A 14,203-nucleotide genomic window follows, 5' to 3' on the forward strand; every position below is an offset into this window, starting at 1 on the left:
TGCCAAATGTCACTGAAAGTATCTACCCCCCTCAGTAAATCATTATGTGTCCTGAAGGTCAATGGTTTCAGGTTCTGCTGGAGCACACTAAGAAACTCAATTTCAGAGTTTGGGGCCCTCTGTGGAGAGCATCTTTCTGCCAGTTTCTGAAGCCATGACATTGGGCACTGTCACCACAATATGCCACCTCATTTCTGCTGCCAAGCTGTGACCCCAAGACACAGGCAAGCCTCATTTAGACAACTTGTCTTGGACAACAACGTGATGGTTTTCATTTGACAGAGTGGGACTCGCTGATGCATCTCCCTGCATCCCGATAATTAGGATGTATTCTGCATTACAATATTGCTTTTATTTCAGACAAAATAAACCACCAGATGACTCTGCAGAACACAGGAACACTAATTAGATCAGTGTGCAATTAGTATTATCAAGAGGGCTCACAGCAACATGATTTTTTTTTTTCTTTAAATGTGCATTCCTAGTTCTTTAATTTACAAACTCGAGGGGTTTTACCCAGTGTAAGGGCCTGTGTTCACGAGCAGGTCACACAGGCACTGGAAAGGCAGTGGAAGGTTGTGAGCCAGCAATGACCTCCACAGCCCTCTCCCCAATGTCACAGGAGGTGAATGACACAGTGACCCCTCCCTGCCACAGGAGGTGAGCAACACAGTGACCCCCCCAAATCAATACACTTAAATCAATACTCTGCCTCAATTCCTTCTCCCATTGACACTAAATGAGAAGCCCAACTGCACACTTTAATTATACAGGTGCTGTTTTAAGGATGCCACTAACCATTACCACCACCAGGAAGATAGATCCCTGAGTGCTTTCCCAAAATCCAGGCAGCTGCTGCCAGGTCCCATCTGCTTGCATAAGGAGTTTCACTCCACCTATTTGAGGTCACCTTGCTGCAGAAGCATCTGACCTTAAATAAAGCTGTACTATAAAAAACATCTGACGAAAACACGATTTTAAGAAAGGGAACAGTCCTGGTTTTGCACAGCTCAGGCACAGGGCGAGCAGCGACTCATTTAGATGATGGAAAACCTTGAGAGGGAAACAGGACGTTTCTGTGACACAAGCAGGCCCCAGCACAGAGTATTGATGTACTGAATTTCTGATAGACTTTTGTTTCCATTTTGCAGTGTGACTTTGAGCTCTCTGGTTGTGTAGTTCAATCTCCTGTGCTGGAGGACTTCAGTGGATTCAGAAGCAGAAGGCAACATAATCCTGTTAAACAACATTATTTTTAGTGGTCACTCCCCCATGTTACCAAATACAAATGAGAGCCAAGATTTCACAGTGGGAATCTCTGTCTGTAGTGAGGGATATTAGAAGATTTGCAAACTAGGCTCTCAGTAATTTAATTTACACCATCCTCATTTGCAAACCTTGGAGGACAGAGATTAAAGTGTATTTCAGGCCCAGGAACAGACGAAGGTAGGATAAATTCTCAACTACTCGTCAGTATCACTGGGATAATCCTTAGAGTAGACCGAGCCGAAGTTTAAGTTTAATTAAGTTGCTTCTGAAAATCTTCAGAATACATCAGACATTAAACCCTTTAATGCTCACTGAACTCCACTACAACACCTACTATGTCTAGCTGCCACAGGGCTCCTCAACAGTGGTAAAGAATTGTCACTCTTCACTCAAAAATGATTTGTCATCCATTTATTTGCTTGAAAGTCCTGCTCATCAGAGCCATACGAAAGGCAAACAGATTAAAATATGCTGCAAAAACCCCACGGAAGACATGACAGGAATCCTGTGAACTACCACCACATGTCACTTCCCAGTTCAGCCACACATCTCAGAGGGATCATGAAGCTCTCCATGAGCAGTAAAAGCACAGAGGTCTTAGGACTAGAATACTAATCCATGAACAGGTTTAGGTTAAAAGGGTATTTCTTCATATTTCCAATATAGAATATTAAATGGAATGACACGTAGGGAGAGAAAACTGTTAATTCTAAGTCTGTCTTTGTATGGTAACATTTTATTAGAGCCTTGCCTCGTAACAGGCTGTATTTGTGACAAATGTGTTATTAAGGCCGAAGAGACGGGCCACATTTCAAGGAAATTCTCTTTCCATAGCCTGCTGCAGAAATCGGGGCAGGAGATCACCCAGTGCATTAACCTGCTATCACAGCTCTCCTAAAGCTCCCATAGACTATTTCTACACTGAGTCACAATTTCTACACTAAAAACATTCCTGAGACCCATAGAAGAGCTTCAATCAATCTGTAAAAAATTAAAAAAAAAACCCTAACTGAGCCTAATAATAGAAACAAAAGGGATGGACATGAGCAAGGGTGGGCAGAGGTGGTCCAGCAAGAGGTAGCTGACGGTGAATGTCAAACATGAGAAAGTCTGTTTGTGGTCAGCAAAAAGCCATTCCTTCATAAAATCTGGTACTGCCACCTCTTCAAAGGGGTCATTTTATGGAATGCAGCAAAAAGCATAAAAGAAATTTGGGCAAGAAGATAAGCAATAAAGATGTGTATTTAGAGCCAAGGAGTAACAGCAGACATCACTCTGACTAAATGCAGCACTTACAGAGGATGCTGCTCCAAAAGCCAAGTCTCTAAATGTTTTTTCTTAAGAAGCATGCTTCCTTTCTGAAGGAAGATAAAGACCTAGAAGAATGTGCATTTCTGTGTACTAATGCCTCAGGGGAAGTCTTACCTTGCTTTAAATAAGCTTCTTTGATAGCTAGTTTGACCCATTCAGAAATAACTTTTTTGATGGCTGTTTATCTTTGATTCTGTTGCCAGGAAAACACAGAGAACTCAATGTCTGAACAGTTGTCCTGTGATCCAATTTCATTTGATAAGTCTTTTAACATCCATAAAGGAAGAACCGTGGCCAAATTTTCTTATGGTGAACAGATTTTGGGGGAAAAAAAAACAAACAAAGGGAAAGATAGGGAATAAATCAACATTCTTTGAGCACTGTTATGGGAGCAATATGTAAAAATCCTGTGGTCAAACAAGAAATGGAGGGCAGGTCCTTCCCAGGCTCTGTGTCTGTGTTACAGCTCCCCTGGCAGCCACAGCTGTAATAAAAGTGTCACCACACACCCAAGGAGACATGTAGGAATGTCGGAGAGAGTCCAGAGGAGAACCCAGCCAGGATTTCAGAGCCAAATTTAGAAGCTATTTAGCTGTGAGAGAGCAGAAAACAGTCAAAGGTGGCAGTGGCTTTGAAGAGTCCTGAAGTGGGGACTCAAGGGCAGGACAGTCAGTCCTGTGATCCAGCCTTAATTCCCACGCCAGGGGATGTGATAGGCAGAAAATAAGGTGAATTTTTAGCTGAAACTTCTTCCTCAAGCAGTCTTTGAAAACCTTTCTAGTAGTAATACAGCCATTATTAAAATCCAGCCATGTAATAAAAAGGCCACAGAGGGAGACTATGCTGGTTTTGGCTGGGCTAGAGTTAATTTTCCTCACAGCTTCTGCTATGGGGCTGTGTTTTGGATTTGTGCTGCAGTGTTGACAAAGCAGGGATGTCTTTGTTATCTCTGGGAAGTGATTACAGAGAGCCTAGCTGGGTTCTGAAATTAACAGGTTGTACTGAAAAATGAAATTTCAATATAAAATGTCACTCAAACTAAGAATGAAATTAAACTTTGGAATATTTTCAAAAACACGGGGAAACGTCTGCTCAGAAAAGTTTCTGTTTCTGAAGATCTTCAAAATCAGGGATTTCTACAATTTCACTCTTCAAAATAAAATTTACTAGATGTGGAAAAATGTATGCCACAGTAATTACTACAATTGATACACTTCCAAAAATAAACAGGCATCTAATCAATGTTGCATTTTTAACCTTTTCTTTTTTAAATTTTTCCCCCAAAATTGCTACCTTGTAGGAGCAGCAAGTTTGCTTTCAGGCCAGGATAGACGTGACTCACATTCTTTTAATCTATTAGGCTCTGCTTATGGCGTTTTGAGCTATACAAATATAGATCTGCAGAATGCTTATTCAAATCTAGGGATTAAAACCTACCTGAAAACAGCTCATTTTCTCCTAAAATGGGGGATGTCAATCCCAGTATTTTCATTTTAGGATGGGTTTGACCACCGGCAACTGGAGCACATCCAAGGAGACACTGCAGTGTTGAAAGCAAGGAGGTATTTGAGCATTCCTGCTGTGCCCTTCATAAATTCAGAGATAATTAAAGCTTTTTAAGGTGAGTGCAGGTCGCAGCTAACCACTCTGTGATTTAAAACCAGGATCTATGTGTCTGTTGTGTCTTTTCCCTCCAGGTTCCTGTTGTTGTGAGCACAGCAGAACTTGAATAGGATAAGCACTCTTCATAAATTCCTGCTTTCCATAAATCGCCCGTCGGATCAAAAGCAGAACCTCCATGCAAGAGCACAGAAGTCTCCAGCCTTTGATTTGGAACAGATGAGGCACCCTATGTTCCTCTAAGATTAAAAAAACCCTGTTGGCATCACACACAAGAAAGAGAAGCACAGGGATGACGGGAAATCATTCAAAACAAAGGAGATGGAAATTCAAAAATAGCATGAGCAGCTCAGATGACAGATTGAGAAGCAGATGAACTGCAATTAAAAGGACAATTTCATGGCCAAAGAGGATGCTCCAGACACCAGCTGGAAAATGGAGACCCTCTGGACCAGCAGTGAGCTCAACACAATATAAGCAGTCTTCTGATAGGAAGTAAAATTAGGCAAACTACCAAATTTTGTAATGTAGTTAGAGATAGTTACCTCTATCCATGATTTCGTAAGTGCATTTCCAAATTAAAGGAAGAAAAACAATGGTGAACCAAATCTGGGAGAAAATCACCACCTCAACTGGAAAATGCAGATCACTCACTTCTCAAGCTTATTAAATGGGTGATCAAGGAAAAAGGTGACACTACCAAAATAAAGCAGTTTATCATAAAAGCCAGCCATGAAAAAAAAATGGAAGTGTACTTTTTTCCTGGAGAAAATATTAGTTATAGAAAGGAATAAAATTCAGAAAAGCCTGTGATTTGTATTTTTAAGCTTCTCATATCTAATGATCATGAGCAAAAACATAATTAATAGCAGTGAGGGTGGGTAAATCAGTCAGTTGTGACCAGTGTGCTGACTTCAGCTGACCCAAAGTGTTGACACCAGTCTTTCTCAGCTCTGGTGGGTCAAGCCAGAGGTCCCTCCCCACAGCCCAGGTCTCAGATCCTGACAGAAGAAGCTGTAGACCACAGGGAAGTTGACAGAGAATTTCCAAAATCTGTCTTCACTGTTTCTGGACCTTGGGATACTCTGCATGTGGTAACTACACCAGTGGGGAGAAAATACTGATTTCCAGCAGATAATAGGCTCAGGACAGCTGGAGGCTAGACTGCTAGGAAACGCAGATGAACAGACTTAATTGGGTTTTTAGTTAGGTTCCCCTCTCGCCCCCCAAGTTGCAAATGCAGAATCACTCAGAAAAGTCAGCGTAAGAGCAGGGCCTCAGACCCTGAACCCTTCTGAGCAGTTTATTTCCACACCAGACTCAAACTCACAGTACATTCACTTGACAACTTTGATGCACTCACATAACAGGTCATATTGACCAAGTGAAATAAACCCTACTCAAGTCTAAGTTCACAAGGAAAATGAAAATCACTGCAGCAAGAAGGCAAAAGCCCAGAATTTGCCCTCCAGAAAAACTACAAACTGACCTATTCTGTTCTACACCACTGTGTACTCAGGACATTATCAAATCTGGGACAAATTTACTCCTACTCTAGAGGCACAATTTACATCCTTACATCTCTCTTTCTACATTTTGTAGTTCTTCAAAAGGACCCACCAAAGAACTGAGGTCTAAGCCTTACAACTTCTCACTTCTGTTCTGGCTCAAGGGAAAGGAAGGAAAAGCACTGTCCTGCAGAGGGAAAAGAGCAGGCAACAAAGAGAAGTCCAAAGACCTGAAAGGAGTAAAAGAGGAATCTGCTTATCCCCACCTCACAAAGCAAGAACAATGCCCAGATATCACAGTGATTGGCATTCAATATACAAGACAATGGATTAATTAGCCATAATCATGGCCAGCTAGCAAATGTTAAAAGGTCACTTGATACTAACTGTGAGCAAGACAAACTGAGCTGCTTAAAAAAAACCACTGTCATGAGTAATTTCTCAGGGCTTAGCAATTCTGCATGCTTCTGTAAATTGCTCTTCTCCATTATGGTTGAAAAGCATTCTGCTAATTATTAATTGGATAATGATTTGTTTCTATCGCTAATTCAATAAGGTGTTCAGAAGTGCATTTTGAAAGTTCCCAGCTCCAGAGACCATAAATATCAGACTTGTCTTCATGTAACCTTGGAAGGCAGGCCCCAGGTGATGGAAGTGCAGCCTATGGAGCTTCTGCCCATTTTTAGTCCCTTATGCCCGAAGTCACTGACCACCCCTCTGCCTCTGACGTGGGCCCTGTGCCAGGGCAGTGTCACGATCATTTCTGCTCACATAAAAAGCTCAAGACAAGAAAGCCAACAATAACCCCCTAGAGCTACCACTCCCTACTACCTCCCTAAGAGAAGCCAGACCATTAAAAATGCCACATAAATATCACTGGCAGAAAACAGGCTGCAAGGTTATTTAGAAAAGCCCCACGCATAGACAGCCTCCCCTTTTTAATAGTGATAAAAAACCTGAGTTTCTCAAAAGAGCAAGTCACGCCACAGGCAAGCCTACCTTCCAAAACCCAGCAGCTCCCTTTTTGCAGAAGAAAAGGTAATGTGGGGGAAAGGTATACTACTCCTCCTTCATGGGCCACAGAGGCATAATCAATTGGTACAAAAGCACATTGTTGAAACACAAACCGTGGAAAGCTGCTTTATGAACCCGTGCAGCCAGCTGGAACAACCACCAACAGCTGCAAGAGGAACTTATTCCAGGAGGGAATCACTTCATTAGGGTGGAGGTTTTTTCCTTTTATTACATGCAGCTTAGGCTGCTGATCCCCATCATGAAGACCCCCCAAGAGAGCTGATTTCTCTGCTCCCTTACACCTTCAGGAACATTCGTAGTGCCCACTCTATTACTTAATCTCCTCCTGAGACATCGTTTCTCCCCCTCCCATCACACAGCTCATCAGCTCACATCCTGCTCTCTGGTGTCCCAAGCCTTTTGACTGTAAGTCAGAGAGCAGCAGTGGTTTGGGGGTAGGACAGGTACAGAACTGGTTCCTAAAATAAAGGCTTATGTCTGTGGTAAGTGATAGGACAAGGGGGAATGGCTTCAAATGCACAGAGGGCAGGGTTAGATTGGATATCAGGAAGAAATTCTTGACTGAGAGTGGTGAAGCACTAGCACAGGTTGCACAGAGAAGCTGCCCCATCCCTGGAAGTGTTCAAGGCCAGGTTGGACGGGGCTTGGAGCAACCTGGGATAGTGGAAGGGGGCTGAAATGAGATGATATTTAAGGTCACTTCCAACCCAAACCATTCTATGACTGCAATGAACTGCATATCATGGAAACTAGGAGAAAATATCCAAACGGAATGGAATTTCCCGCTTGCTCTGCATTTAATTCTGCCCTCTTTCTGTTTGATACAGGCTACTAGATTATACATGAAATACAGGTGACAGCACCCCAGCAAGCAGTGACATGAAAATACACTCCATGAGTTTGAGCTTAACGCTGGCAGATAATTGCAAGGAGGAGGCCACTGGCTCTTGAAGCCATGTGTGCATGGCATGAGGGACAGGAGGTGACATCACTGGGATTTTGTAATTAAATATAATTATCTCTAGAAAATTCCGAATTCCTTCATTGATAACAACAATGCAAACTTCCAAACTTAGTAAAAGGGAATAAAAACTTCTGGACAAGTGAAAGCAGAAGTAGGAGATATCTTCAAACAAAATGCTGATTGAAATAAATATACCTCCTCCAAAGCTTATACTTTCATGGGATTTTCAGGGAAATAAAAGAAATGCCTCTGGTATTCTGGCAGCGTAGCCAACTTTAGCCCTCTTGTGCTTCATTTCCATTGCAGAAATGCCAGCAGAGCCTTACACTGAGGAAAACCTCAGCATTAAAGAGCAATAAGAAGATATTCAAAGAACAATGTTCAACACCCACGGCAAACTTGTGAGAGCTATTCCATCAAGCGCACACCTCAGATAAGCTCCACAGCGAGCCATGGAGTGCAATTCACATGTGCTGTGGGCTGTTTTACATCTCCTTACCCGAACTGCTACAGCGAGATGGCTCCACCAGTCTGCCGGTCCTGTCATAGCAGGCGATGGCTCGCAGCCGCACGCCCTCGCCACACTCCCTGGCCACTCCCTGGGATGGCATTCCCGGCTGCAGCTCCGATGGACGCCCTCTGATAATGCAGTCAGACCAATTTCCATGGGGCTGGGAGGTGAACACCTCGCAGGGGCACGGCTCTGTTTCAACTTGAGGATAAACTTCAGTGTTCTGGCATTTGTCTCGCTTTCTGCTTCGCCCTGTTCCAAGCACAGAAATCGGCGCGTTAGCTCAACATCTGCTCCTCTTGATAACAACACGTCACATTATTTATACTTGCATGAATTCAACACATTAGAACCAAGACAATCTGAATGTTAATATTCAGGGATGTTTCTGAAGCATCTATTAGCTATTGCCAGTGCTCTGGTGTGCAAGGAGAATGCACTGATCTCCAGGGGCAACCAGAGAACTTGGAAATACCGTTCTGATGGGTAGATCAAGGAGTAAAATACAAAGTCTTACTCTAGGAATGGTCTGCCCAGAAACCGCTTTGTAATTTCATATAATATTATTTTCCTCTAATTATCTGATAAAAATAAGTTGATTGTTTTGTCTCTATTTGTTCACAATCAGTGGTTGCCAAGACAACTTCCAGAGGACTCTACATTAGCTACAACTTCTTTGAGATTTCTTTACAAATTAGTTAGAGATGTGCTGTGCACACAAACAGTGCTTTGAAGAAAACAGAAGAAGATAATCCTCAGTAAATTATTAGGGCTGGAAAGAATTTCAATGGTTGTATTTGCTTTTATGTTTTCCTTTGCTCTGTTCCCTCAACAGGTTTTAGAAGAAGGCTCTTTCCGTAGATTTAGGAAGCAGCAGCATCCAAATAAACCCATAGTACAGCTCTCTGCAACTGCACTCTCCATGCCCTTCTCCTGCAGGACTTCAAGGCATGAGAAGGGGTCCCCAGGGCAAGAAGAAATCATGCAAAAAAGAGAGTTCATGTTCCCTGCGTCTCCACAGCTGCTCAAGGGAACAAATGTAGGTACACAGCCTCTAAAGATAAAAATCAATGCTTTTCTTGGCACAGGTGCCGTGGAACAATCTTGATGCTGGCTGAGCTCAGGAATGTTTTTGCATCTGGCATCTGCACAGAAGGGAGAATTCATCTTCAGCAACAAACTGCATCTGTATCCCATCCTCAAAATGTTCCTTGGGGACCTTGGATGCACTAAAAACACTTCTGCAGACGGTTTTTAAAGCTTTGATCCCAAAATAAATGTTTTCTCTTTATTGCACACAAATAAGATACTAAAACAAAAGATAAGTTATGTAACTCAACAACCCCCTTTCAAGTCTGGAACCCAGAGTCATTTCACCACACACAAGCTGGGTCTTGTTGAAATCTGTTTACAGATAACCATGTACCTCCAAAGTAAAGGGCCCTGACTGCAGACCCTTAATATCATCAGCCTTCAAGCCCCAGCTCTTTCAAAATTGTACTGCCAGACTTCTGGGGAATGTAGGATTTGCCAGCACAAAGGGATGTTAAATGCAAAGAAATCAATTAGTGCCAGCATCTTTATAGTTTGGTAGATAAATCTATGTTTACACTTTTATGTATATATTTAAATTCAGGTACAACTCCCCATATTTCAAGGAAAGTCTTTTAAGAAACTTTAAATAGACTGGGAGTTCTCTAATGGCATTTCCAGCATTTTCTGTTTGTCAAGCCATGAGGAGCCACAAACTCTGCATGTTCAGTTTTATGTTCTGCATTGTGTTAGTAAACATGGGAATTTGGGATTTGCCCATGTTTTGCCATCATGACACGAAGCACAACAGTCTGAGGTAAGGATGCTAATAATCTCACACTAATGTGACTTTTTTTTCCAACTTGCCCTGCCATCTGTTTTGTTGCAATCTTCCCCCTAAAAGAAGTTGCTATGAAAGCCCTATTTTGAGGGAAAAGTGACATTGATCCCGTACTCTTCACAAAGAAATATATTTAGAATTAGTGGTAGTGATATTTTTATCATCTTCACAGACTGCTTTAAAAATCGCTGCTAAAAATACCATCTCCAAATTTTTTCGAGGGCATAAACCCATCAATTAAATAGTATTTTCTTTTTGAATTACATATTTCTTTTTTAATTACATCTCTGAATACTAACAAATATTATATATATTGAATATTATCAGGTAATACATACTGTACATAAAAATTATAGGAAACATTAAAAATACAGAAAGTGCTTTGTATCCATAATACAGTGAATTAACTGACTGTATTAATTAACTGAAAACTCACCTAAAAACTGTGTTTTCATTAACATGACTTTGAATTTTTATATGTTCTGTAATAAGTCTTTCACTTAAGTAATGACTAATTTTATATGTAGAGTCAATGAATTACAAAGTAAAATGAATAATACTATTAAAAATTGAGTGGAGGGCAAGCAAATACTTAGCAAACAATTAGAAGATTTCCACTAAATGACATTATTAATGAACTGTTATAATGAAGCCAAAGCATTCACTTGACAGAGACACACGCAGTGATGAACAATAGGTACAATTCATACACAGAGAGAGGTGAAATGCAAATGGATAAAGGACACTTTTAACATCACAAAATACTTTTGAAAATAGCAACTTCCTTAAATCTTTGGACTGAGTTTCAACAGATGAGATTTTTTCCAGACTTTTGTCTACCTCTGTTTTTCAAGAAGTTTTTATGCAAATACAAGTTGGCACCAATCTCACTGACTTCCCCTTCTGAGAGGGGCCCAAACCAAACCCAGTGTCTGATTTGGTTGTCTCTTGCTGCTCTCTGGAGCATTGTCATGTCCCCACCTGGGACACTCAGTGCATGTTCACCACTTGCTTTGCAGGACACCTTCACTGGGCACGGGCTGAGACCGTGAGCTCCATCCTGGCAGGAGGAATGGTACCCAGCAAGGTCGGATAGGGAGAGACTGGTGGTGGTTGGTCACGAATGCAGCGCAGGTGAGGAGACAAACCAGCAAAACCTGGTTTTTACAAACCATTTTTGGCCCACTTACTTGAACAGATCTCCATCTGATATAGAACAGAGTAAGAAAGGGGATAGCTAGGGCTGTACTGTTTTCTAAGTTGCACAACGTTCATGAAGAAAAATCAGGTTTAAAACTACCTGTAAGTAATTATTCATTAATTTTTACATATTTTTTGTAAGATCAGGCACCTGTTATTTCACTGGGGATCAAGGATTTCTCCAACTATAAACATACAGGCATTGGTATAGAGAATGTTTTAGAATATGCCCTTTGCCAGAAACTACAGAGAATTGTGTAATACTGGGTTTTTACATAAAAGATAAATCTTTATCCTTTAATGAGCCACTCTAAGGAATGGCAGCTTGAAACCAGTATAAATGTGTGCTGTAATTGTTAGTTAGTAAAACATAGAGAACATCCCAGCAGTAACAGAGTAAGAAGACAGCCATGCAGCCAAGGACAAGTGAGTCTAGGAGGAAGGAGCAGTGGTGGCCAACATATTTTGCTGCCCTTCAGATCCCAGCTTTTATCTTGGCAGATGTTCTTACAGCAGCTTTAGCTCTCTACTCCACAGTCAAAATCTTTGACGTTCCACCTCTATTAAAGGAGCAAACTCAAGCCAGGTACACCATAGCTCTCAAACACAACACAGAAACATGAAAAGATGTGAGTGTTGAGAAGAACAATAACAGCAAATTTCTTGTAAACCTTCTAAGAACAGTATAATTCATTTTTATTTGATTTAACCACATGTGGGGGAAGGCAACTCCCAGCAAAACATGCAGTTCCAAACTATTCACGTTAAGGAGTTTTAAAGCTTTTCAGTTTGGTCAGCATTCAAATAACACAACAAACCTCAACAGCAAGTACAGGAGACTGCTCCGTCAAATGGTTTGAACCAGTGAGTTTAATGAATACATATAAAAGATCAAACAAAGCTTTTCTAATGATAATGGGTTTTCTTTATTCATGGTATTAATTTGCCCTGTTGAACTAGGGCACACTGCTGAGCACAGAACTCCCAGTTTTAAACTTCCTTCAGAAAATCACACTGATCTGCACTCTTGTACATGTATTTTCTGCATGCTTCCCAGATTAATAGGTCAGATAAACTGGCACAAAGCCTGGTCACTGTTTCATTTGGTTTATGTCTAAAACCACCTTTCCACTTTTTCTGCACTGTTCTTGTACTGGAATGTGTGTAAGGCTGGCAATGATCAGAACCAGATCAAAAACCAACTGAGGACGGGAACTGTTCCCACCACGCCAGCATCAGTCCGCCAACACCCCAGAGGCATTATCACAATCAGACAAATATTGTAAAAGATTATACCTGTGAGCGACCGCCTCCTGCTTCTGGTTGTGTCACAGTCAGAGGAGCACGCTGTGAATTTAGACCAGGGGGTAAATGTGCAGTCATCCTTGCAGGGAATGAGGCACTCCTGGACAAGGGCTGGCATCGCCCCTGCCCACTGCACGCAGTCACCGACGGCGGCAGAGCCGCCCTGCTCCGACAGGCACGTCACAGCTGCAAGCAAAGGGACACAAAGCTTTATACTCTTATATATATATTGTATTACACTCCTGGCAGTCAGTCCTGCTGCTCTGTGTGAGATTCACTCCCCTGGATTAACAGAATAAAGCTGATTTGGTTTTAGGGCATGGTTCATGTGTCACTCAGTGATGTGCTGGAAGCTTCACAAAACCATGAAGACACATTCTTATTTGACCAGTGTGTTATCTAAATGATGATATAAATTCAATATTTGCAAGGAGGCAGTCATTTTAAAGGTTGTGGGGACAGTTTAACCAATGATACATTGTACAACCAAGCAACAAAACACATAACACTGTGGCCATGTGCCAGTAAACATACTTGGCCGAGGCCAGGATTCACAAGATGTGATGCACTTGCTACTCATGGAATTGAAACTGCTGCAAAGTGGTTAAAAAAGCCCCTAAAAACCATTAAAGAAAGCGTCCTTCTCCAAAACCATCATCTTTTCCATATTTCAGATTAAGGAAATGACTGAGCAGATGCTACAGCTAAATGCTTCTTGCAACAGGGTATAAATACCAGGTCTGGCCCCTCCAAACTGAGCTCCCTAAATATTGTGATACCTCTTATACTCCCCCACTTTGTCTGTTGTCCTTTTTTAGAACTAATAATTAATTTTTCACAGTGAATATTGGTACTGTATAGCTATGACAGAGAACAAAAGTATTTAATGTATAAAAATGAGTCACAGGAAGCCTAGGATAAAACTTGCTAAATTCAGTGAATTAATAGTAAGTAATTATATCAAATAAAAATAGCCCGCACATCATGGAGTCTTTCATTTCATTAGTAATAATTAATTCTCACAAAATCTCCAAGATTATAGGCTATTTATATCCTCCAGTGTAGGTTAAACAAAGCAAAGATAGGTCATGACTTGATTAAGGTAATAAACTCAGGGACAGCAATGAACTGAATTTGGCCACAAGAGTTTAGTCATGTCGGGCTCTCTGATTCCAGGCAAGTCCACACATTGCATCATAAAGCTACTGAGGATGAAATTATTTAATCCAGATTTTACTATTGAACTTTAACAACCTGTGATATTATTTTATGACAATTGCTAAATAATTCAGGTTTTTGAGGATGCATATATTTTCCTTGTTGCCAGCATTTAATGTGAGTAGGAGTGCATGAAAAGAAAGGGGGAAAGAACTCTGTTTTCTTACAGTTAAAGGATTTACTGGGATGGAGCTCTGCCATAAATACACATGATTTTTTGGGTTTTAACTACAGTACTGTATGGGAGAAAGGAATGGGTTGGCAACCACCTGGAAATAAAAAAAACATCTTATTAAAATGCAATTAGATTTCTATGGAAAAAATCAGCATTTTGAAGAGCATGCAAAAGACAAGCAATTGTTAAAAGTCTCTTTAGACTCAAGTGACAG

The 14,203-nt window shown here is 41.1% G+C and overlaps 1 protein-coding gene across 5 annotated transcripts in view; it reads right to left on the reverse strand.

Moving 5' to 3' along the window:
- The window catches only part of THSD7B (thrombospondin type 1 domain containing 7B), a 301,488-nt gene that overhangs the window by 86,129 nt on the left and 201,156 nt on the right, over positions 1 to 14,203 (reverse strand). For all 5 annotated transcript variants that reach the window (XM_042041089.1, XM_042041087.1, XM_042041088.1 and 2 more), the window contains exons 14-15: positions 12,588 to 12,782; positions 8,207 to 8,470 (exon numbers count right to left, since the gene is read on the reverse strand). In XM_042041089.1, the coding sequence (XP_041897023.1) occupies positions 8,207 to 8,470; positions 12,588 to 12,782 (459 nt within the window). The remainder of the gene's footprint in view (positions 1 to 8,206; positions 8,471 to 12,587; positions 12,783 to 14,203) is intronic.

Source organism: Corvus kubaryi, unplaced genomic scaffold (assembly GCF_017639235.1).
Source record: "Corvus kubaryi isolate FWS band 111438036 unplaced genomic scaffold, C.kubaryi_AGA036_p1.0 37396, whole genome shotgun sequence".
Lineage (NCBI taxonomy): Eukaryota > Metazoa > Chordata > Aves > Passeriformes > Corvidae > Corvus > Corvus kubaryi.